The sequence below is a fragment of the Phocoena sinus genome, chromosome 12 (genome assembly GCF_008692025.1).
Source record: "Phocoena sinus isolate mPhoSin1 chromosome 12, mPhoSin1.pri, whole genome shotgun sequence".
Classification (NCBI taxonomy): domain Eukaryota; kingdom Metazoa; phylum Chordata; class Mammalia; order Artiodactyla; family Phocoenidae; genus Phocoena; species Phocoena sinus.
The window spans coordinates 51,112,276-51,137,427 of record NC_045774.1 but is presented as its reverse complement, the minus strand read 5'-3'; the positions used below and the strand labels follow the sequence as shown (position 1 = coordinate 51,137,427).

General features: G+C 38.7%; 1 protein-coding gene and 1 pseudogene across 2 annotated transcripts in view; both read left to right on the top strand.

The window, feature by feature from the left end:
* The window catches only part of AFG1L (AFG1 like ATPase), a 192,872-nt gene that overhangs the window by 16,179 nt on the left and 151,541 nt on the right, over nt 1-25,152 (top strand). For both annotated transcript variants that reach the window (XM_032651760.1, XM_032651758.1), the window contains exon 2: nt 14,148-14,371. In XM_032651760.1, the coding sequence (XP_032507651.1) occupies nt 14,148-14,371 (224 nt within the window). The remainder of the gene's footprint in view (nt 1-14,147; nt 14,372-25,152) is intronic.
* On the top strand, nt 794-1,100 carry LOC116763694 (annotated as a pseudogene).

The window sequence follows — 25,152 nt, the reverse complement described above, 5'->3', positions numbered from 1 at the left end:
TTAATAGAATTTCCTTCTAAAACTGTTTTGACAATTATTTTTAAAACAGTGGTTCTTAATCAGTTTTTGTTCACTTGTTTGAAAATCTGAAGGAATCTGTAGTATATTTAGAGATCTTACCTCAGAAGAAATGCAAAAACATACACACACACAATTTTCTTTTAATTTCAGAGGGCTCTCAGACCATCCCCCCATTCCCTGCCAGTTGACTTGTCATGGACCCCAAGTCAAGACCTTGTTTAAAAAAAAACAACCTACATGTACCTAACAATTCTTGTTAGGGCTGTTAGTGACAATTTGCCTTTTTCTAATTTCTTTTATAATTGTTGCTGTTGAATTGCCTCTTCTTTCTGTGTTATAGGTTACCATGTGTCATTAAGAAGAGCATAAATGTGGTTTATTATATTACTTATTATTTTTTAAAAAATATCTATTTATTTGGCTGTGCCGAGTCTTAGCTGTGGCACACGAGATCTTTGTTGCGGCGTGTGGGATCTTTTAGTTGTGGCATGCAGGATCTTAGTTGCAGCATGCGGGATCTAGTTCCCTGAATAGGGACTGAACCTGGGCCCCCTGCATTGGGAGCAAGGAGTCTTAACTACTGGACCACCAGAGAAGTCCCTATTATATTACTTACTAATGCCATGAGACTGTTTAAGTGGAACATATTAGCATCGACTGTAATACTGCAGAAGAATTTTTTTGTTCTAAACCTCTGTCTTCAGATGAAAACTTAAATATTGGGGGAAATCGCTTCTTCCCCTGCCAACAGCACCCCCACAAACAGACAAACATGGCGTATATCCCTGAAACTTGCCAAACTAACTGTAAGAAGCATGCCAAGCATTAAACCCACAGAGGGACACAGGACAAGAAGGGCAAGGACTCTCTGAATGCTCAGGGAAAGCGGTCTTATGACAGGAAGCAGACTAAGCTGCTTTTCTGGAAAAAAGGCTAAAACTACAAATGGAGATTGTGCTGAGGCTTGAATGCATTGAGCCTAGAAAGTGCTGCAGAGTTAGAGAGTGCTGACTGTTAAGACCAGCAAGCATTTTGAACTGGGAGGAGATAAGAGAAAGGGCTAAGTACTCCAGTTCTAAACTTCATCTTTTGTTTTATTGTGAAGACAATAAAATCTGGAGGTTATGTTCACTTCAAAAAAAAGTTGAAGCAGGGGGAATTGAAGTAATAACAAATACACTCAGAGCCTGGGGAAACTCATTTATTTTCCTTGGGGAGAAAAATTGAAGTAATTGTTAAAATACTATCTAGAAAGTTATAATAGATTATTCAGATGCTAAGACATCATGATATTGAGTAAATCTTATAACAAGTGGGCTATGGAGTATAGTGGGATCTTCCTTAAACTTCGTTTAGGAGAAAGTAGTGAAATAAGGTACAAAATTGAGGTATTAGAACAGCGCAGACTTTTTGTGCCTCTAAAATCTTACATTTATGTTTGTAGATTAGTTTGTGGATCTTCAGAATGGCATTTTCCCACTGTCCATTTGGAGTACAATAAGACAATACAAATCAAAATAATATGGCAGCAGCATCACATAATTTGTGTATACTGATGCAGTAACAGATTTAATTTAGTGCAGCTTTTGAGAAGTCTTTTGTGATTCAATTTATACAGCTGCTGTCCAGGCCTAAGCTGGCCAATCTCTCAGCCTTGAGTGTCTTGCCTGACTGATTCTCTCTTTCTTTTTCTTTTTAAAAAGACTGATATTTTTTAGAGCAGTTTAGGTTCACAGCAAAATTCAGAGGAATGTTACAGAGATTTCCCATATACCTCCTGCCCCCCATATGTCCCCTGTTATCAATACTCCCCAATTATCAACATCCCATACCAGAGAGGTACATTTGTTACAGTCGATGAACCTACATTGACACAGCATCATCATCCAAAGTCCATAGTTTACAGTGGGGTTCTTGGTGTAGTACATTCTACGAATATGGACAAACGTACAATGACACATATGCACATTACAGTATATTTTAGGGTATTTTCACTACCCTAAAAATCCTCTGTGCTCTGCCTATTCACACCTTCTTCCTACCTACCCCCTCCCTTTGTTTACTACTGATCTTTTTACTGTCAATAGTTTTGCCTTTTCCATGTCATATCATTAGAATATAGGACCTTACAGTATGTAGCTTTTTCAAATTGGTCTTTCACTTAGTTATGTGCGTTTAAGTTTTTTCCATGTGTTTTCATGGTTTGATAGACTCATTTCTTTTTAGTGCTGAATAATATTCCATTGTCTGGATGTACCGGTTTATTTATCCATTCTCCTACTGAAGAACATCTTTGTTGCTTCCAAGTTTTGACAATTATGAATAAAGCTGCTATAAATATGTGTGTGCAGGTTTTTTTGTGGACGTAAATTTCCAGCTTCTTTGGGTAAATACCAAGGATAATGATTGTTGGATTGTATGGTAGGAGTATGTTTAGTTTTGTAAGAAACCGCCAAACTGTCTCCTAAAGTGGCTGTACCATTTTGCATTTTCACCAGGAAAGAGAGGTCCTATTGTTCCACATACTGGGCAGCATTTGTCAGTGTTCTGGATTTTGGCCATTCTAATAGGTGTGTAGTGGTATCTAATTTTTTTTTTTTTTTTTTTTGGCCTTGCCACATAGCTTGCATTCCCTGACCAGGGATTGTGAAAGTGCCAAGTCCTAACTGCTGACCACCAGGGAATTCCTTCTCATTGTTCTTTTAATTTGCATTTCCCTGATGACATATGATGTGGAGATCTTTTCATATGCTTCTTTGTCATCTGTATATCTTCTTTGGTGTGGTTTCTGTTAAAGTCTTTGGCCCAATTGTTTTTTTTTTTTAATTTATTTTATTTTAGTTTTATTTTTGGCTGCGTTGGGTCTTCGTTGCTGCGTGTGGGCTTTCTTTAGTTGCAGCAAGCAGGGGCTACTCTTCGTTGTGGTGCACGGGCTTCACGTTGCAGTGGCTTCTCTTGTTGCAGAGCACGGGCTCTAGGCACATGGGCTTCAGTAGTTGTGGCACGTGGGCTGAGTAGTTGTGGCTCGCGGGCTCTAGAGCACAGGTTCAGTAGTTGTGGTGCACGGGCTTAGTTGCTCTGTGGCATGTGGGATCTTCCCAGAGCAGGGCTCGAACCTGTGTCCCCTGCATTGGCAGGCGGATTCTTAACCATTGCACCACCAGGGAAGTCCCGTTTGGCCCAGTTTTTAATCAGATTGTTTATTTTCTTGTTGTGAGTTTTTAGAGTTCTTTGTATATTTTGGATAATAGTCCTTTATGAGATGGGTCCTTTGCAAATATTTTCTCGCAGTCTGTGGTTTGTCTTTTGAGATCATGGCATTGTCTTTTGCAGAACTGAAGTTTTTAATTTAATGAAGTCTAGCTTATCAATGATTTCTTTCATGGATTGTGCCTTTGGTGTTGTATCTAAAAAGTCAAAGCTATACCCAAGCTCATCTAGGTTTCTCCTGTGTCTCCTGTATTTCTCCCATGTTATCTTTTAGGAGTTTTATAGTTTTTTCTTTTACATTTAGATCTATGATGCATTTTGAGTTAATTTTTGTGTAGAGTTTAAGGTCTGTGTCTAGATTCATTTTTTTTGCATGTGGATGTCCAGTTGTCCCAGCATCATTTGTTTAAAAGACTTATCTTTGCTCCATTGTATTGCCGTTGCTCCTTTGTCAAAGATCAATTGGCTATATTTATGTGGGCCTATTTCTGGACTCTATTATGTTCCATTGATCTATTTGTCTATTCTTTTGGCAATACCACACTGTCCTGATTATTGTAGCTTTATAGTAGGTCTTAAAGTTGAGTAGTGTCAGTCCTCCAATTTTGTTTTTCTTCTTCAGTATTGTGTTGGTTATTCTGAGTCTTTTGCTTCTTCATTTAAACTTGAGAATTATTTTGTCAGTATCCACAAAATAACTTGCTAGGATTTTAATTGAGATTCCTTTGAATCTATAGATCAAGTTAGGAAGAACTGACATTTTGACAATATTGAGTCTTCCTATACGTGAACATGGAATATCTCTCCATTTTTAAGTTCTTTGATTTTGTTCATCAGAGTTTTGTAGTTTTGTTCATATAGATCTTGTACATATTTTGTTAGATTTACACCGAAGTATTTCATTTTTGGAGGGTGCTAATGTAAATGGTATTGTGTTTTTAAAAATATATATATATATATTTATTTATTTATTTTGGTTGTTCCGTCTTAGTTGCAGCATGCAGGATCCTTTGTTATGGCATGTGGGATCTTTAGTTGTGGCATGTGAGCTCATAGTTGTGGCATGCGGGCTTCTTAGTTGTAGCATGTGGACTTCTTAGTTGCGGCATGCAGACTCTTAGTTGCGGCATGTGGACTTCTTAGTTGTGGCATGTGGACTTCTTAGTTGTGGCATGTGGACTTCTTAGTTGTGGCATGTGCACTCTTAGTTGCGGCATGCATGCAGGATCTAGTTCCCCTACAATGGATCAAACCTGGGCCTCCTGTATTGGGAGCACAGAGTCTTACCCACTGGACCATCAGGGAAGTCCTGGTATTGTGTTTTTAATTTCACATTCCACTTGTTCATTGAAGGCGTATATGAAAGCAGTTGACTTTTGTATATTAACCTTGTATCCTTACTATAATTACTTGTTAGTCCCAGGAGTTATTTTATTGATTCTTTGTATTTTCTGTATAGATGACCATGTCATTTGGAAACAGACCATTTTATATCTTCCTTCTCAATCTGTATACCTTTTATTTCCTTTTCTTGTCTTATGGATTTATCTAGTACTATGTTGATAAGGAGTGAGGAGAGGGGACATCCTTGCCTTGTTCTTGATCTTAGTGGGAAACATCTAGTTTCTTACCATTAAGTATGATGTTTGCTGTAGGTTTTTTTGTAGGTATTCTTTATCAAGATGAGGAAGTTCCCTCTATTCCTAGTTTACTGAGAGTTTTTATCATGAATGTGTATAAGTTTTTTCAGATGCTTTTTCTGCATTTATTGATCTGATGATGTGATTTTTCTTCTTTAGTCTGTTGATGTGATGGATTACATCAATTCATTTTAAAATGTTGAACCAGGGACTTCCCTGGTGGTCCAGTGGTTAAGACTCCATGCTTCCACTGTAGAGGGCATGGATTCGATCCCTGGTCAGGGAACTAAGATCCTGCATGCCACATGGCACAGCCAAAAAGAAAAGAAAAAAGGTTGAACCAGCCTTGCATTCCTGGGATAATTCTCACTTGTTTATAGTGTGAGATTCTTTGTATACATTGCTGGATTTGATTTGGTGGTATTTTGTTAGGGATTTTTGCATCTATGTTCATGAGAGATATTGGTGGAGTTTTCTTTTCTTGTAATGTCTTTGTCTTATTTTGGTATTAGGGAAATGCTGGCCTCATAGAATGAGTTAGGAAGTATTCCTTCTGCTTCTAATCCTCTGAAAGAGGTTGTAGAGAATTAGTATAATTCTTTAAATGTTTGGTAGAATTCACCAGTGAACCCATCTGTGCCTGATGCTTTCTATTTTGGAAGACTATTAATTACTGGTTCAGTTTCTTTAATAGATGCAGGCCTATTTAGATTGTCTGTTTCTTCTTGTGTGAATTTTGGCTGATTGTGTCTTTCAAGGAATTTGTCCATTTCACCTAGGTTCTCAAATTTATGGGTTGAGTCATTCATAGTATTCCTTTATTATCCTTTTAATGTCCATGGGATCTATAGTGATATCCCTCTTTCATTTCTGATATTAGCAATTAGTTTCCTCTCTCCTTTTTCCTTGTTAGCCTGGCTAGAGGCTTATCAATTTTATTGATCTTTTCAAAGAGCCAGTGTTTGGTTTCATTGATTTTCTCTGTTGGTTTCCTGTTTTCAATTCTACTGATTTCTGCTCTTATTTCTTTTCTTCTGCTTACTTTGGATTTAATTTTCTTTTTCTAGTTTCTTAAGGTGGAAACTTAGTTGATTGATTTTAGATCTTTCTTCTTTCTAATATATACATTCATTGCTATAAATTTCCCTTTAATCACTGCTTTTGCTGCATCCCACAAATTTTGATAAATTGTGCTTCCATTTTCATCTAACTCGAAAAATTTTTACATTTATCTTGAGGTTTCTTCATTGACCCACATGTTATTTAGAAGTGTGTTGTTTCGTCTCTGCATATTTTATTTTATTTTTAAATTAAAAAAACTTTTTTTTGGCCGCGTTGGGTCTTCATTGCCGCGTGTGGGCTTTCTCTAGTTGCAGCGAGCAGGGGCTACTCTTCGTTGAGGTGTGCAGGCTTCTCATTGTGGTGGCTTCTCTTGTTGCAGAGCACGGCCTCTAAGGCGTGCTGGCTTCAGTAGTTGTGGCTTGTGGGCTCTAGAGCGCAGGCTCAGTAGTTGTGGCACACAGACTTAGTTGCTGTGCGGCACGTGGGATCTTCCTGGACCAGGGATCGAACCTGTGTCCCCTGCATTGGCAGGTGGATTCTTAACCACTGTGCCACCAGTGAAGTCCCATAGTTTCTGCATCTTTTAGAATTTTCCATTTATCTTTCTGTTATTGATTTCTAGTTTAATTCCATTGTGGTCTGATGGCAGACATTGTATGATTTCTGTTCTTTTAACTTTGGTAAGGTGTGTTCTATGGCCCAGAATATGATCTATCTTGGTGAATGTTCTGTGTGAGCTTGAGAATAATGTGTATTGTGCTGTTGTTGGATGAATTATTCTATAGATGTCAAGTTTAGCCAGTTGATTAATGGTGTTGTTGAGTTCAACTAAGTCCTTACTGATTTTCTGCCTACTGGATCTGTCCATTTCTGCTAGAGGGGTACTGAAGTCTCCAACTATGATAGTAGATTCATCTATTTTTCCTTATAGTTCTATCAATTTTTACCTCATGTAGTTTAACTTGATGGTCTGTTGTTAGGTGCATATATATTAACGATTGTTATGTCTTCTTGGAGAATCAACTCTTTTATCTTTATGTAACATCCTTCTGTATATCTGATAACTTTCCTTGCTCTGAAGTCTGGTCTGTCTGAAATTAATATAGCTACTCTTGCTTTCTTTTGATTAGTGTTAGCATGGTGTACTTTTTTCCATCCGTTTTTTAAAAATATCTTTATTGGATTATAATTGCTTTACAATGTTGTGTTAGTTTCTTCTCTATCCATCCATTTACTATTCATATGTATGTGTCTTTGAATTTAAAGTGAGTTTATTTTAGTCAACATGTAATTGAGTCTTGGGTTTTGATCCACTCTGACAATCTTTTAATTGGTTAATTTACACCAATCACTTTCTTTTCAATCTTGGGGGCAGCAGTTTGTCCTGTGTCCTTCCTTCTCTTATGGATCTGAAAAGATACATTGATTTTTCAGCTTTTTACTTGTTGTTGGGATAGAATGGCGACTTGCAAGCTTCTTATATGCAGTACTAGATAACCTCTGATTCTCTTTTTATGTCTGCTGATTGCCTGAAGTGATGCCTCATCTTCAGTGTAACTTGGTTTTCTTTTTTGAGAAATGTGAATGAAGTATAAACTACTCAGTAAAGATGTTGGGTTAGTAAAAATAAAAGTGGAAGCAAAGGACTTTAAGCCGCTCCAAAGCCAGATCCCAATAGAAACAATGTACTTTGCCCACAGTCCTGATGGTTCCTATGAATAACTTTAAAAATTAGATATTTTATAACTGTAAACAGGAATATGAAGACTGAGGAATAGCTACTGGATTTGGCAACAATAGGCATTGGGTGGGGACTTCCCTGGTCGTCCAGAGGTTAAGAATCTGCCTTCCAATGCAGGGGACACGGGTTCTATCCCTGGTCGAGGAACTAGGATCCCCCATGCCACAGAGCAACTAAGCCCGTGCGCCACAGTTAGCTGGTGCACCGCAACTACAGAGCCCACGTGCAGCAACTGCTGAGCCCATGCACTCTGGAGCCCATGTGCTACAAGTAGAGAGCCTGTGGGCTCTGGAGCTCACATGCCACAACTAGAGAGAAGCCCACATGCCTCAACGAAAGATCCTGCATGCCTCAATGAAGATCCTGCATGCTGCAGCTAAGACCCAACGCAGCCAAAAATAAATAAATGAATAAATAAATAATATTTTAAAAAAAAGGCATTGGATGAACTTGGCAGAAGCCATCTCAGTAGAAGCTTGATTATAGTGGGTTGAGAAATGAGCAGGATGTGAGGGGGCAGCCAGAAAAAGTAAAGGCAACTCTTTCAAGTGGTTTGGCTATGAAGGGAAAGAGGGAGAGCAGGTGTCAAGTCAAGGAGGTTGTTTGTTGTTGTTGTTATTATTTTAAGAGGAGAGGGTTGAGCTGATATGAAAAAAGCTAGTAGAGAGGGGGAGGGAGATGATATAGTACAGAGGTGATTAATGAAGAGAATGATATCTCTGAAAATGTAAGAAGGGAGGGGATTCAAGAAATATTTAATAAGCACCAATCATGTCACACACTGTTGCCTTCAAAGAGCATATGTTCTGATGGGGAAAAAACCCAAAAAGGTAAATAAGTATCATATAAGGCATTTAGTATAACTAAATCTAGTGGTTCTTTAGATATAAATAATAAAAATATATGTGTATAAAATACCAGAGAATATCATGCATAGAAAGATCCTTTTTTCTTACTATTTCATACTTTTACTAAATTAGTTATTACTTCATGAAACTTGTTCTTCAGTTATGTATATTTGTGTGTATATTGGGTCATGATTTTTTTTCCAAAAAATTGAAATCCACTGATTAGAGGGTGAGTGAAGGCATTAATAGCCCTTGATGGAAAGAGAAATAGCTCTTAAGCTGTAACTGCGGAAAGAAAAGAGAATGGGGTAGATACAGGTGAGTTTGGAAATCTGGTGGTAGGGAGCTGAGGGTGAGTTGAGATTTGTGGAGGAGAAATTAGGCTGGCAGAGGGTTGGAGGAGGAGGCTCTCCAGTTGGGACCATTGTGAACAAAGGCATGGCTATGAAATGAAAGAATGGAAAATGTTTGAGATATGGTGAGCAATCCAGTTTGACTAGAAGGCAACCCACATTATTGAATCTACCTTTGCATTTTCCATTCTACCCCGCTTCCTAACATTTTTGCTGTTGCCATCCTAATTTGGGCCTGTATTATTCCCACTTAGAATAGTTTCATAACCATTTTCTCTGTACCCAAATTCATTTTACTTGCTATTTCCAGTTGATCTTGATACGTTACTGCTGCAATTTTTTTGTTCTTCCACCCGCACTTAAAACAAGTCAACTTTGGGACTTCCTTGGTGACGCAGTGGTTAAGAATCCGCGTGCCAATGCAGGGGACACAGGTTCGATCCCTGGTCTGGGAAGATCTCACATGCTGCGGAGCAGCTAAGCCCGTGCTCCACAACTACTGAGCCTGTGTTCTAGAGCCTGCGAGCCACAACTACTGAAGCCCACGTGCCTAGAGCCCGTGCTCCGCAAGAGAAGCCTGCACACCGCAACAAAGATCCAATGCAGCCAAAAATAAATAAATAAATTAATTTTTTAAAAAACCCAAAAAACAAGTCAACTTTGATATTCCCTATTACCCATTACATGTGGTGGTACTCAGTCATTTCTTGTATCGAAAAAATAGATGCATTTTGAACAGTAGAGGGGGAGTAGTCTGAAAATGCAGGCTGCACCCCTATTATGTATTCCTTGAACCTCAGAATGAGGACACTATCTGTGTTGGAAATCCCCAAGACTACCCCCAGGTTTGGTGATTTACTAGGAAGACTCAGAGGACTCAGCATATGGTTATACTCACAGCTACGATTTATCATAGCGAAAGGATACAGAGCACAAGTAGCAAAGGGAAAATGCATGTGGGACAACGTTCAGAGAAAATTAGGCACAAGCTTACAAGCGTCTTCTCCCGGGAGAGTCAAACAGAACATGCTTAATTCTTCCAGCAACTTACTGTGACAACAGGTGTGAAATGTTGTCTATTAGGGAAGCTCATTATAGGCTCAATGCCTAGAGTTGAGCCGTGGTTACAAAGGCACCCTCTGCCTAGCATGTGCCAAAATTACAGACTTATAGAAGGAAACTAGGTGTTCAGCATAAATCACATTGTATACGATACAAACATTTAGGCACAGTGAGTCACTCTTACCATTTCCGGGAATGGTGGGAACCCAAGTTCCCAGTCAAGGGCCCATTTTTGCAAGCAGGCATTGCTAAGGACGGTAGTCTCAGGCCTGCTGTGTTAACTCTTTTCTGCACACTATTCTTACTTAATGTGATCCTATAAGGTGGGGAAGTGGCCTTAGGGGCTGATTTGGAAATGGGGTGATATGGGCTTGGGAATGAGGGAAATGTGAAGAGGTCAAGACTTTGTTACCCCCTCTTCTTTTCTCAAATAAATTTGGGATCCGATGGAAAGTTTTGTATAGAAAAAGGTGCTGCTGTTAAAATTGCATTTGAAAACCACTCCTTTAGGGAATTCCCTGGTGGCCCAGTGGCTAAGACTCTGTGCTCCCTGTGCAGGGGGTCCGGGTTCGATCCCTGGTCAGGGAACTAGATCCCACGTGCTGCAACTAAAGATCCTGCGTGCTGCAACTAAGACCTGGCACAGCCAAAAAAAAAAAAAAAACTGTTTCCCTTAAAAAAAAAAAAAGAAAACCACGCCTTTAAACAATGAGATGAATTTTAAGCAAAATATTGATAAAATCACGTTGAGATTTTAGCAAGATCATCCCTGTAGTTGATGGAAGATATTTTTAGAGATTGTGGTGTGGTCATGGTAAATGTGAGGCGGGAGGTGATCAGAGACAGGGAGGCCAAGCCAGAGACAATAAGAGGCCCAGCTGGAGTGGTTGTGTGAAGAGGGGAGGAGGGAATGGATTAGAGAGTATTTAGGATGTAAAATTGAGTAGCACTGATGATTGATTGGCTGAGGACCTGGTTGAGGGCTGGGGAAAGGGTTTGTGGGATGGAGGAGAAGGAAATTAGCATTATCTTAGGTTTCTTACTTGGTTGATTCCAGGGAGTGGAAAAGAGCATTTTCCCTGGTTGTGAGGTTCTCAAATCCTCCAACACTAATGGTTGTCCGTCAATTCAGTTCTGGCACTATCTACCTGGAGGTAGCATCGGATCCCCCAAGTTAAAGGGCCAATCCCACAAAAGTGGCCCCACTTCAGAGGCCAGCTGCAAATGGGCTGCCCAAGCTACCCACACTTCCGCACGTCTGACTACAAATTTAGTGGGTTGATACTTAGCTAAATTTGATAATTTACTAGTAATGGTCATAGAAATCAGAAAAAACACTTTACTTATGTTTATCAGTTTATTATAAAGGGTACATAGAACTCAGGAACAGACAAATGGAAGAGATGCACAGGGCAAGGGATAGGAGCAGGGGTGTGGAGCTTCCGTTGCCCTCTCTGGGTATGTCACCTTCCTGGCACCTTGATGTTTTCACCATCCTGGAAGCCCTCCATATCTTATTGTTCAAGAGTGTTTATAGAAGCATGTAAACATATAATTTTTTAAAATTACTTATATAATTAATTTTTGGCTGCGTTGGCTCTTTGTTGCCGCACGCAGGCTTTCTCTAGTTGTGGTGAGTGGGGGCTACTCTTTGTTGCGGTGCGTGGGCTTCTCACTGTGGTGGCTTCTCTTGTTGCAGAACATGAGCTCTAGGCATGAGGGCTTCACTAGTTGTGGCACGCATGCTCAATAGTCACGGCTCATGGGTTCTAGAGCACAGGCTCAGTAGTTGTGGCACATGGGCTTTGTTGCTCTGCAGCGTGTGGGATCTTCCCGGACCAGGGCTCGAACCCGTGTCCCCTTCATTGGCAGGCAGATTCTTAACCACTGTGCCGCCAGGGAAGCCCTATAATTTTTAAAAGCTAACTTGTAAAACAGCATCTATAGCCCAAAGTTTCCCTTTTTCCTGTGAAACCTTTATTGAAGTACAATTTATATACAAATAACATTCATGATTTTAGGTGAACAAGTCAATGAGTTATGACAAATGTATACAGTCATGTAACCACCATCATAATCATAATATAGAATATCTCCATCACCCCTAAAATTTGCTCCTACCCCTTTGCTACCAATCCTATAACCCTATTCCTGGGTTCTAGAAACCACTGATTTGCTTTCTTCCACTAGAAAAGTTTTGCTTTTTCTAGAACTTTGTATACTGTAGTCATATACAATTAAATTTTGCTTCTGGCTTTTTTCAATTAGTGTAATACTTCTAAGATTCATCTACATTGTTATATTTATCAGTAGTTTTAATCCTTTTTACTTCTGAGTAATATTCCATTGTGTGGATATACCATCATTAACCCATTCATCAATTGATGGACATTTGGGTTCATTTCAGCTGTTAAATATTATAAATAAAGCTGCTGCTTTGAGTATTCAAATACAAAAAAAAAGTGGTTATAGAATTTAATCTCCAGCCTCCCCTGCCCTCCCAAGTTGGTGGGTGGGGCTGCAAGTTCCAACTTTCTAAACACTTGGTCTTTCTGGGGACCAGCCGTGTCCTGAGGTTATCTTGGGGCCCTACCCTACGTTCATTAGCATATGTGGGATGGAAAGAGGCTCATTATGATAAACAGAAAACACTCTATCACTTAGGAAATTCCAAGGGTTTTATGAGCTCCGTACTAGGGACTGTGGACCAAGGGCAAATATGTTTCTTATACCACTCTGGTAGACATCTCAAATTGCTGGAAACCTTATGGAACTCTCAACCTATGCCTCCAGCTTCAACATGAACCCAAGCCTTGTTCTTGGTCCTATGAGGCTTAGGGTTCCAAGAGACCCTTAGTCCGGTTCTCTTTTGCAGGCTGTAAGCCCCCTGTATTAGTTAGGGTACAATTTAGGCCTCCGTAACAAAGAGACCCTAAAATACACTGCTTGAAAAGCAAGATAGACATTTATTTTACATAAAAATCCCGGCAGGTGGTCCAGAGCTGGTTTGGCAGCTCAGCATTGTTAGGGAACTTTGCTCTGCTTTGCTCAGCATTCTGTGCGCCTCTCCTTGCCAGGTTGGCTCTTCCAGCTGCAGTCATGGCACTTTCTTTCCAGTCAGAGGGAGGGAAGGGAAGGGGAGGAGTGGGATTCACCCTTTCCCTTTAAGTGCTCCAGAGCGGAGCTGCACACATTTCAGCTTATATCCCATTGTTCACATGACCATCCTGGCTGCCAGAGAGGCCAGGATATGGAATATTTCACTCGGCAGCCTTGCACCCAGCTAAAACCTTTATTCAGAAAAAGGGAGAGCAGTTATTAGAGGATAGCTCTGCCCTATCCCCAACAGTCATGGTATATTTAAGGATTTTTTTTTTTCCTTTTTTAGAAAATGATGGAAATAATGTTGTGACTGTTAATTCTTTTCCTAAATTACGTAGTTTTCATATTATTGAAATAAAGGAAACATGGTATTCAATGGAACAAGAGAAACAATGGCAAAATACCCTTGTAAAATCTTTGTCTAAAAATGTGCCAGTTTGCTGCTCACTGAACCTGCCCCAGATAAGGAATGGAGTTATAACTGGACCTTACCACAGACAATCAATTTTCTTCCCCAAGAAGCTAAAAAAAGGATTAACACACCTCCCTGCTTTGAAACAGACACTCTGTTGTGTCTCAACTCTTTGTGTTCAACCTAAAGGTGATGGAAAAGGGAAGGAGTCTCGCAAGCAGTGTGCTGAATTCAATGTGGTAACATCTGAATGCTGTGTTGTTTTAGACAGCGAATAAAGAGGCAGTAGAAAACCCTTTGTGACTAGTGTCTAAGTCTCTGTCTTCTTACTGAAGAACCAGATTTAGGCCTAATGCAAAGAAAGGTACCACCCCTGCTGTGAAGAAGGATGTGACGAACCAAGGTGGCTCATTCATTGGAGTGGAGGCAAAGCAGACATTCCATTCTTCCTGGAAGAGGGGTTGTAGTGATAGCTTATGAGTTTGGGGTTTATTAAACTGAGACATTTATAAATATATTTATGTTACAAAATGTGTTTTATATTATTATTTTCATCAAAGTGATATTTATAACAACTGCTCAAATATAATTATAACTGGTTAAATTTTTAATGTGGCCATTAAGAAATAATGTAGAGCACTATGAAATATCTTCATTTCAGAAAGTCTAGAATTTTATATATATTTTTGTTTATAGCCTATACAGTTCAGACAGCCAAGAGTATGTCTCCAACTGCTGCTACAGAGGTTTATTCAAAAGCTTTAGCTGTTTGCCATGGACCACTGGACCACTATGACTTTCTGATCAAAGCTCGTGAGCTAAAGGACGATGAACATCAAAGAAGAGTCATACAGTGTTTGCAGGAATTACATGAGGACCTCAAAGGATACAGTATAGAGGCAGAAGGCCTTTTTTCTAAGGTAAGGTTTGTGTGACATTAAAGATTGAACAGTTAAAAATGTAAGCATTTAAAAAATGGATTAAATGCAGTTGGGTACAATGATGAAAGAGCTTGAAAATTTCCTACCAGTTCCTTTAAACAAGCTCTGTTGGATCCCCATTTCTGACCTCTTGATGTGCCATAGCTTTCTTTCACCTTCAGCGGGATTCAGATAGCTTCATATTGAGGTATTTAAAAAAAAAACCCTAAATACCAGTCAAAGTGAAAACTTGTGTGCATTTCAAAGCTTCTCCCTCCCTCTAGGTTAGGCCTGGCCCAGGATCAGCAGCAGAGAAGAGGGGGTGCCTTGTTCTTCTCTCTCTTCTCCTCTCTCTGCTCGCTTGGCTTCTCTAGGCTCAGAATGAGGGGGATAGAAGATTAGAGTGAAACAGCAGAGTCTGAAGTGACCAGTTAAGGGCCTTTTGTGTGGTAGATGCTGACATGCTAGCTTTCTGTGAGGGGCACTGGGTGGATTCTTCAGGACTCCCATGAGGACCTCCCTGCTGCTCAACTCTGTGACTGACCTCTTACGACTCTAACGGAACACCTCACACCACTACGTGGGGCTGAGACGGCCTTGCCCTTGCACTTAGCCTTCTTAGAGGGGTCCTTTCGGGACAGCGCTAACCAGGTCACCTTTATGGCATCTACTTAGGCCACGGGAAGTATAACATCTCATTTCTCCAACCCCTTCTGCATGGGCAGCTTCAGTCAGTCTCCTGCCCTTGGACTTCTGCAGATATAAGAAGCAAGCACCAGTGTCTGTCTTTGTCCTGTGCACCCCTATACTCCTGGGGACACGTGTCAAGTTATTCCATGAGTTCTTTCACACCCTGCTTTGGTAGCTGTCTGTAGATTTTCTCACCTAAATGAGTATCCACCCCATTTTTTCCTTAATGCTAATCTCCTTGGATGTTTCTCTTGGGGACCCCCTGCACTTGGCATGAGGTTCATCTGGGGGAAATGCCACAGAATTCTTTACCCAGCTAACAGCTTTCTGCCTTGATTACTTTGGTTTTAGGGCTGTTTTTTGACTTTTTTTTTTCTCTTTTTAAGTAATTCCTGCATGGATACAATTAGTGCCTCTCTTTAGTGTGTAGGGGGACCTGTCTCCCCTTGTCCTCAGCTTTGAGTTTTTGCTGAAATTCTGAGACACCAGGAAAACTCCCATTCCTTATCCTGCTGTAGAAGCCATTGTCATCAGTGGTGTCATCCTCAAATCATGAGGGGTATTAATAGTTTTAAGAGTTAGAATATTGTTCAACCTAAGAAACTACTTTTCCTTTAACTGACTGACCAAACCTCCTCCCCCGACCCCGCTACACAAATATTCTTTTATTATAAGATCTTTATAAGAAAGGTATTGTATAACAATGTGTTAGTAGTACTTTATTTAAAAACTCTACTGAAAGTAATTTTACGTTTTAAAAAGCACTTCAGAGTATAATGAAATAGTTTTATTTTTATATAAGGAAAAGGCTGCCATTGTGTTAACATCTTTTGGTTAAAAGGAATAGAGAATTATTTAGGTCTGAGAGAGAAATGGAGATGTAGAATAAGATTACATAAGAAAATAGCAATGAAGGGCATCTCCATCGCTCAGCCAGGCCTCACAGAGCCTGTGCCAGCTTTCAGCAGTGTTAGTGGCTCTGAAAGCTTTGATGACTTGTAGTAGGAGGTACCCATTGATTCTCCAGAACCCTGCCATTCACATAATCTGCTTACTCTTTGTTCCTTTTCCCCATGCCCTTACCCACTTCTGTTCATTCTACCAGCTTCTCGGTTCTTTTCTTGTATCCATGGTTTAAATTCCTGAGTAAAAATCTGACAGTCCACCGAAACACTTCATCCCTGTTTGGGCAGAGCTTTCACACCAGTTTTCCAGAGGCTGCTAGTTAGCACAAAGATTGGATCTCTGTATAAGGTGCCATCCAGGGCTCCCGTGAGCAGGGTGGTTTCCCTCAGAAGTGGACTGTGAGTGTGGGAGCCAGAGTGTGTTAGCTAATCCAGAACAATGGTTATGGGAAATAATGATGAATTATCCCTTTTGATGGCCAACCTTTTCTCTTTTTCCTGTGTTTCCAAAAGTTGATGGGTGAGTCAAGAAGCAAAAAGTTTGGAAAATACAGATTGCTTAGGTACTGCATACCTAATTATAGTTTGCAATACAGGAGGTCTTCCAAATAAAATAACAACTTTGTTATGTATCACAGCCAGGAAACAAGATGTTTTACTTACCAGATTTTTTTTTTGTTATCTGAAAGTTAAATTTCTCTCATGACTGTTGTATCTTATTCCCTTTCTAGCCCTCTCCCTTTTGGAAATACAGTCCTTTTCCTCCTCCCCACTCTGTATCATCCCTAGGGCTCATCTTACAGGGGGTGGTGAACTTCCATTCCTTAATAAAATATTCCTTAAATTAACTTATCTGGTTGCCAATTCAACAACGTATTTTTTTCTTTAAAATTATTATTTGGCTCTTCTTAAGGGTATTTTCCCATACTTCCACCTTTGATTTATAAATTGGCTATGCTGGATTTGCCTAGTAAATAGATAGCTATTTAGCAGTAAGTAAATGCAGTACTTTCTGTCTAGAGGCCCTGGTTTTATTGGGTAATTCTTATGTAAGGAGGAAATTTGACAAGTCAGGTAGTTTCAAATGTGTCTAATGAAAGCTTATATTTGTTAAATCCCAATGCATATGTGAATGAATGTTTAGTAAATGGATCGACATCTCTTTATGATAGTATTTGTCCTATAGTTTCTTTAGCCCACCAAATCATTGTTTTTCAATGTTTTTCAAACATTGAAAAAGATCCAAATATCAAATGTAATTTGAATAAAACATATATAAAAGCTTTAGTTTTGAAGATTCTAAAGGTGCCACAGACCTACTTCTTCTACAAATAAAGACTGATATGCTGATTATCAGAGAAGGAAACTTTGGACTGTTAGGTTTTCCAGCAGTGGAACTTTGTTAGTATGTAGAGTTCTTGATTTTGGTAAATAGGGTTTATAATTTCATGGACATTTGATTTTTCCCCCAGCTTTATTGAGATATTATTGACAGATAACATATGTGAGTTTAAGGTGTGCAATGTGATGATTTGATACCTGTATACATTGCAAAATGATTACCATAATAAAGTTAGTTAACACCTATATCCCTTCACATAATTACTGTTTCTCTTTGTAGTAAAAACATTTAAGATCTACTCTTTCGCAGGCCTCTCACTGCTGTGGCCTCTCCCGTTGCGGAGCACAGGCTCCGGACGTGCAGGCTCAGTGGCCATGGCTCACAGCCCTAGCTGCTCTGCGGCATGTGGGATCCTCCTGGACCGGGGCACGAACCCATGTCCCCTGCATCGGCAGGTGGACTCTCAACTACTGCGCCACCAGGGAAGCCCCTAAGATCTACTTTTTTTAACGACTTTCAAGTATATAATACTGTATTGTTAATTATAGTCACCATGATTCCCAGAACTTATTCATATTATAGCTGAGAGTTTGTACCCTTTGACCAATATTTCACCATTTCCCCTACCCCACAGCCCTTGGTAACCACCATCCTATGAATTACGCTTTTTAAAAATTCTGCGTGTAAGTGAGAACATACAGCATTGTCTTTGTCTGACTTATTTCAGTTAGCATATATGGGCATTTGATTTTGATGCAGATGTTTAAATATTCATTTTGGTGGACTTGTTAAAAAAAATTGTACTCCTAAGAAACTTTCTGTAAGGGTAAGCCATAATGTTAGAATAAAATGCACCTTCTTCACAAAATGCCAGAATTATTAGTCAGTGAGAAAAAATTGGTGGCAGACTATTAGGCTGCTTTCACCTACCTACATAAAAATGTTTTCTTTAGTAAAAATTTGAAAAAGTTATGAGCAGATGACTATGCTATATGAGCAACAAACTATAAAGAATAAGCATTTATGAATACTTTACTTTTGTTATCAAATAAAACTTATAGCCAGGTTAATCTGACACATTTAATGTATGCATAATTGTTATTGTGCTGTGAGGTAATTAGGCATAAATGGTAAGTAAGTAGTTCATGTAAATCACCATAACTAGAATTACTTTTACACAGCCAAATCAAGCATTTCTAGAGTCATGGAGGGAGAGAATTAAAGAGTGTGGAGCTACTCTGAAAGTCTCTGTTTCCATTAATCAGGTGTATACAGGCAGCCAGGTTTTTTCATCTCTGGGGAGGAGAAACCATAGCCAGAGAGACCTGGGAATTGGGAAGAGGAGTGGGGAACAAAATTCCTTTTCCTTTTCTCCTGCTCGTCACAAAATAATTTTGCTTTTCCCTCACGAGAAATTATTATTTCAAACTTCCTTTTACAACCTATGGTCTTTTATTTGGATACCTCTCCTCACTCTGCCAAGAACAATGCATATAGCAGGTAGAGACGACCTGTGCTGCCTTGAATCCGGCTCATCTAAGGTCTTCGTGCTTTCTGTGATCTGGCTTCTAGCACCTGGAGGCCATGAATAGGATACCTGGAATGCTGGGCTGTGGAATTTTCTCTCAGGAGATGCAGGAGGCCTATTGTCTGGGTCGCTTCAGTTATTTATCCAAGACTAGGCAGTTTGCTGGTTTTTCCTCAGTTCCTCCCTTCTCTCCCCCAGCTAAGGAAGTGAGAACTTACACTCTCCGTTCCTCTTCTTAGAATTGGCATTTCCTATAGGTGAAGTAGGTTGAGCAGTGTGATTTAGGTAAAGCCTCCCTGTTTCCTGGTAATTTATCCTTCAGAACATCATAAGCAACACTGAGTATGAAATAGACATCTATAGCTACAGCTTTATTAAAGACCAGAAATATTTTTAAATGAATATTTTCTTGTATCAAATTTTTATGAAAGCCGAAACAAAAGATTATGTCCTAACCCAATGACAGCATTATTTGTAAGGAAGTGAGTCAAACTGCATTGTTTTTTGAGAACTAACACATGCCAAAGACTCATTTAAAATCTGAAATTTGAGAGAGTGTAATGGGCCTGCCTCAGTCTCCAGAATAATTAACAAATGTATCCAATTACATTTTAAGTTTTGTCATGGTTCTGAAGGTAAAATTATGCCGTCAACGTAGATGAGAATGTCTTTTTTTTTTGAGTTTTTTCTTCCAGTTTTATTGAGATATATTTGATATATAGCACTGTATAATTAAGGTATAGAGCATACTGATCTGACTTACATGCATAATGAAATGATTACCACATAAGTCCAGTGAATATCCATCATCTCCTGTAGATACAAAATAAAAGAGAAAGAAAAAAATACTTTTTTCTTATGATGAGAACTCTTAGGATTCACTCTCCTAACAACTTCCACATATAACATACATGAGTGTTAATTATATTAATCATGTTGTACATTACATCCCTGTTATTTATAACTAGAAGTTTGTACTTTTTAACCACCTTCATCCAGTTCTCCCCCACCACCCCCTTGCCAGATGAGAATGTCTTTTATAAATTCCTTAAAATAAATTTAAAGAAAAGGGGTATAGCCCTATTTTATAATGTCTGAGATAGGAATTTTATCTGTCATTGTCCACCAAAAATGACTACTTTGGTTATGGCAGCAGAATTATGTAGGCCATAAGGAGGCATTAGAGCCATGGAATCTATGCTGAGATTCTGGTCAGGTCTCTAGATCAGGGGTTGGCAAATATTTTCTGTAAAGGACCATGTAGGAAATCTTTTAGGGTTAGGGGGCCATATGATCTCTGTCATAGCTATTCAGTTCTGCCATTGTAGTCAGAGTAGCTATGGATAATTAAAAAATAAATGTATTCTGATAAATATTTATTTAGACAAACAGATGTCAGACTGGATTTAGCCTATAGGCCATAATTTGCCAACCCCTGCTATAGATGGATGACTGCTTCCTGACTAGATTTGAGGGCTGGTGGGAGACCATTAATAGTATTCAAGGTTCTCTTGGAACTGTACTTAGTCTAGCTTTCCAATCTGATTTTTCATTACTTCCCTTTATGTATACCTGCCTCTAGTCGACAGAACTATTCACTGATTTATTATATAGACAAACAGACAAATGGAACAAAATAGGAAGTCTAGGAGATACATGGAGACTTGATATACCATTGAGTTGACACTGAAAATCAGTGGGAAAAAGATGGTCTAGTCAGTAAGCAGGGATGAGACAGTTGATGATCTTTGTGAAAAGGAAAATAAAATTAGGTACCTACCTCTCTGAACATAAACATAAATTCCATAGTGTCAGTGTTCTAAGTTTAAAGTGAAATTTTAAAACTTCTTGAAGAAAATATAGAGGGTTATCTTTGTGAACCTGGGGAAAGGAAGACTCTCTTATACAAGATATGAAAGTTTAAATTATAAAGGTAAAGTTGGATACACTTGACTCTACTAAAATTTAAAACTTCTAGTCAACAGTAAGCACCATAGAAAGGTGAAAAGGCAGACCACAGACTGGGAGAAAATATTTGCATCAAAAGTAATTGACTAATAGATTGACTATAATAATTGACTATATATATCTAGAATATATAAAGAACTCCTACCAAAAATAGAAAAAAAAATCAAACAACTTAGTAGAAAAATGGACAAAGAAGAGTCTGTTTTGGGGTGATAACTAGCAGATGCCACAAAAATAGATAAGTAAATCAGAACGTATTTTTTAAAATGGAATGTTGAGATGATAAACTTCATAATTAGGATTGTTAACTCTGAGCAAGAAGGGCACAAAGGGGGGGCTTCAACTCTATCTAATGTGTTATTAAATTTTGGAATAAATATTTCAAAATATAAAGATTTGATAAAGCTGAGTGGCAGGTAACCAGGTATTCAATATTTTCTCCAATTTAGCGTGTTTATAATATTCCATTATAAAAATATTTTTAAGTGTAACTGTGAGATATTTCAACAGGTTAGTTGATTTAAGAAAATAATTTTGAGGAAATTATAACTTTTCCTGATAATATAATTCTAGACTCTACTAGTTCAGCATTTGCTTTTTACGAATAGACTGAGTGAGGAAGGGGTATTATTAGCTCAAAAAGTACTCAGCAAGACATAGGGAATATCTTAGTAAGAGGTTTTTAGCGATGAAACTTCTTTCCTCTTTCTGGAATCTCATGAGCTGAGTTTTCTTGGCCTTAAATCTTTTTCATGAATGCCAGATGTTTCTGAGTTCTATGTACATTGGACTTAATCTTACCCCATGTTCAGCAGTTTGTCTTTTCCAGGTAATGTGTCCATTTTACATACTGGGGAAATAATTAGCCAAGTGTCTTCTTGTCCTTTAGGAGATTAATACATCTTCAAGGTGAGCACTGGGGAAAGAAGTTCTATTGTGTAGCTGGGAAAAGCAAATGATTTTTCATTTTACAGAAAAATTTATCATGCTTAGCTAGAAAATGTATCTCTTTGTTTATCAGAATGCCTGGAATTATCATATATAAATTCAGTTCAACAACAACAAGAAGAGTTGGTCCTCACTATGTACTATGTATCCATGGAGCCAAGGATACAGGTATAATTAAGGTTAATTAAGGTGTATGTCCCTGTCTCTTGCCAGCCTCATCTGTCTTTGTTCTCTGCTGGCAATAAAAGCAGCAGCTGTGACAAGCTACTTGAAGATTGTTAGACAAGACTGGGGCCTTCTCTTGCCTTTGGGTCTTTGTTAAGGCTGCCTGTCCCCCCATCCTTTTACTGTAGCCTGTCTCACATGGCCCATCTGGTGACCACATGCTCCTTTAGTAAATACCATGTCATTGTTTTCTGGATCTTGTAGGTCTGCAGAACTTAGCTCACTGCCTGATACAAAGTAGGTGATCAATGCTCAATCCATGTTTCTGGAATAAATGAAAAAAACATGAAGATTTGAATGAATAACAAAGCAATCACTGAAGATTCACAAAATAATTCTCTGCTGACTCTGAAGGCAGTTGTCCTGGTGGCTGTGAGCCTATCCATATGTCTGTGTGAGAGCATAGGTGTCTCTGTCAGTTTTATTGTTTTTTAAAAAAAATTAATTAGTTTATTTATTGGTTGCGTTGGGTCCTCATTGCTGTGCATGGGCTTTCTCTAGTTGAGGTGAGCAGAGGCTACTCTTCGTTGTGGTGCGTGGGCTTCTCATTGTCGTGGCTTCTCTTGTTCCGGAGCATGGGCTCTAGGCACATAGGCTTCAGTAGTTCTGGCACATGGGCTCAGTAGTTGTGGATTGCGGGCTCTAGAGCGCAGGCTCAGTAGTTGTGGTGCACGGGCTTAGTTGCTCCACGGCATGTGGGATCTTCCCAAACCAGGGCTAAAACCTGTGTCTCCTGCATTGGCAGGCGGATTCTTAACCATTGCGCCACCAGGGAAGCCCTCTGTGAGTTTTTATATTCACTTGCTTCTCTGTGGACATGTTTGTGTTCTCATTTCCTCTATAGTGTCAGTTCTTTGAAAATCCAGGAGAAGCCTGGAAGGCCACTTTAATCCCTCAAATTCAGAACCTCAACTAGGTTCAGACTGAGGAATATTTTCTACATCCTTCTTTTGATAAACTCCAGGTAGGTTTGAGAATTATGCTTAAGTCCTGGACATCCCTCTGAACAAGTGGTGGACTGGAGTAGGTCACACCTAGCTTATCTTCACCTAAGCTAGTCCAGAATTCGTATATCAGGAGTGAGTGAACTGGAAGGATTTGCTGGAGAAATTGCCTCCTGTCATTTGTCTCCCACTGACACACATAGGCACTTAGAAATGCTTGTTGCTTGAATGCATGCAACATTAAAAAGTCATTTGCATCTTCAAATTCTGTTATAATCAGAAATTGAGCCATTTCTTATGCTAGTTGTAGAGGTTTAAACTCTGCCCCCCACACTTGTTTATTATTTAGGTACTTAAAAGGCTTAATTATACTAGTAAACTGAACAAATTGGTGTACTTTAGGTTACAAGGGTTCTTTTGCAAATCAGCTGATGGCATTTAAAAAAAGATTTTCATTTAAAGAGCATTTGTGGGTGCTAACATATAGTTCAGTTCTTTAGCTTTAATGATCGTCTTAGAAACCTGAAGTGATCTACTTTTATTAAACAGTGGTCTATGTTGAGAATGATATAATGCTTGTTTTTAAAAGATGTAATTATGCTCTGTATTCCAGCTGGAATCACTGTCTGTCATTTTAGGAGTTAGTAATGGAATGGTGAGGGGAGTAGGGAGAAACAGGAAAAGGAGTATTCCTACATTTTAAACAAATGAAACCAACTCTTTATTTTAAAGCATCACCCTTATTATCTAATTGTCCTAATGGAAATTATACTTGACTAGCAGGTAGACAGTAACCCAGAAAGGTGGAGGACATGCTGTTTTAATTTATAACTTTGATGAGAATCACCTTGGATTTTTTTTTTTTTTTTTTGCGGTACACGGGCCTCTCACTGTTGTGGCCTCTCCCGTTGTGGAGCACAGACTCTGGACGCGCAGGCTCAGCGGCCGTGGCTCATGGGCCCAGCCGCTCCAAGGCATGTGGGATCTTCCCGGACCGGGGCACGAACCGGTGTCCCCTGTATCGGCAGGCGGACTCTCAACCATTGTGCCACCAGGGAAGCCCACCTGGGATTATTTTTAATGCTAGAATTTTAATATCATAAGGAACAAAGGATAAAGTTAGAATGATTAAATCAAAATATTTGGAATGATGGATGGCAAATGTTTACTTTGCAGAAGTTAAAGGAATAGTTTTGAAAGCAATTGTCTAAAATGCAAATATGTAGATATTTTAGAATAATTTTAGACTTAGTTCAAAAGTAAAAGTAATACAGTAATTAATCACCTTACCAGATTTTGTTTTGTTTTTCGCAACTTTTTATTTTGAAAAATTTCAACAGTACACTTAAAAGCACTAATGGTTAACATTTTGCCACATTTGTTTTCTTTTTCTCTCTCTCTCTCTCAATATTTTTTCTTTAATCATCTGAAAGTAAGTTGTAACATCATAACACTTGACCTCTAAAAACATCATTATGTATTTCCTAACAAGGACGTTTTCCTGAATAACTATATTACCATTATCACACCCAAGAAACTTAACATTGATGTAATGATATCTAAAATAGGGCCACCCGATTTAGCAAACAAAATTACAGCATGTCCAGATAAACCTGAATTTCAGGTAAATAATGAATAGTTTTTTAGTGTATATATGTACCATGCAATATTTAGGACATACATGTACTAAAAAATTATTTGATATCAGTGTGAAATTCAAATTTACCTGGCATCCTGTATTTTATCTGGCAATCCTAAATATGAAGCCCATATTCAGATTTCTTCAGTTGTCCCCCAAATGTTCTTTTAACTGTGTGTGTTTGAATCCAGTAATCATGCTTTACATTTGACTCTGTCTAATAAAATTTTGATAGAATAATTATCAGATATTTACTTTAAAAAGTATAGTCCTCACGTTCAAAAGATTCTCTATGTGGAAGTGGGCTTTTATGTATATAAAATTCAAATCATAAAATTTTTACTAAATTTAGTGGTTTGGAGTGCATCACTAAATGCATAACAGCTAGGACCCCAAACACTTGTGACATCAGCACATTTCCTTATTGGACAATTGGCAATTTATTCATATCATTTAAAAAAATTTTAATGACATTTTTCTGATAGCTGCTCTTCTTATTATCCTCCCTTTTGATTTAGTATATAGTATTGTAATACTTATTAAAGTAAGTCTCCTAAACTTGACATACTCTCTTGACTAGATACCTATGAGT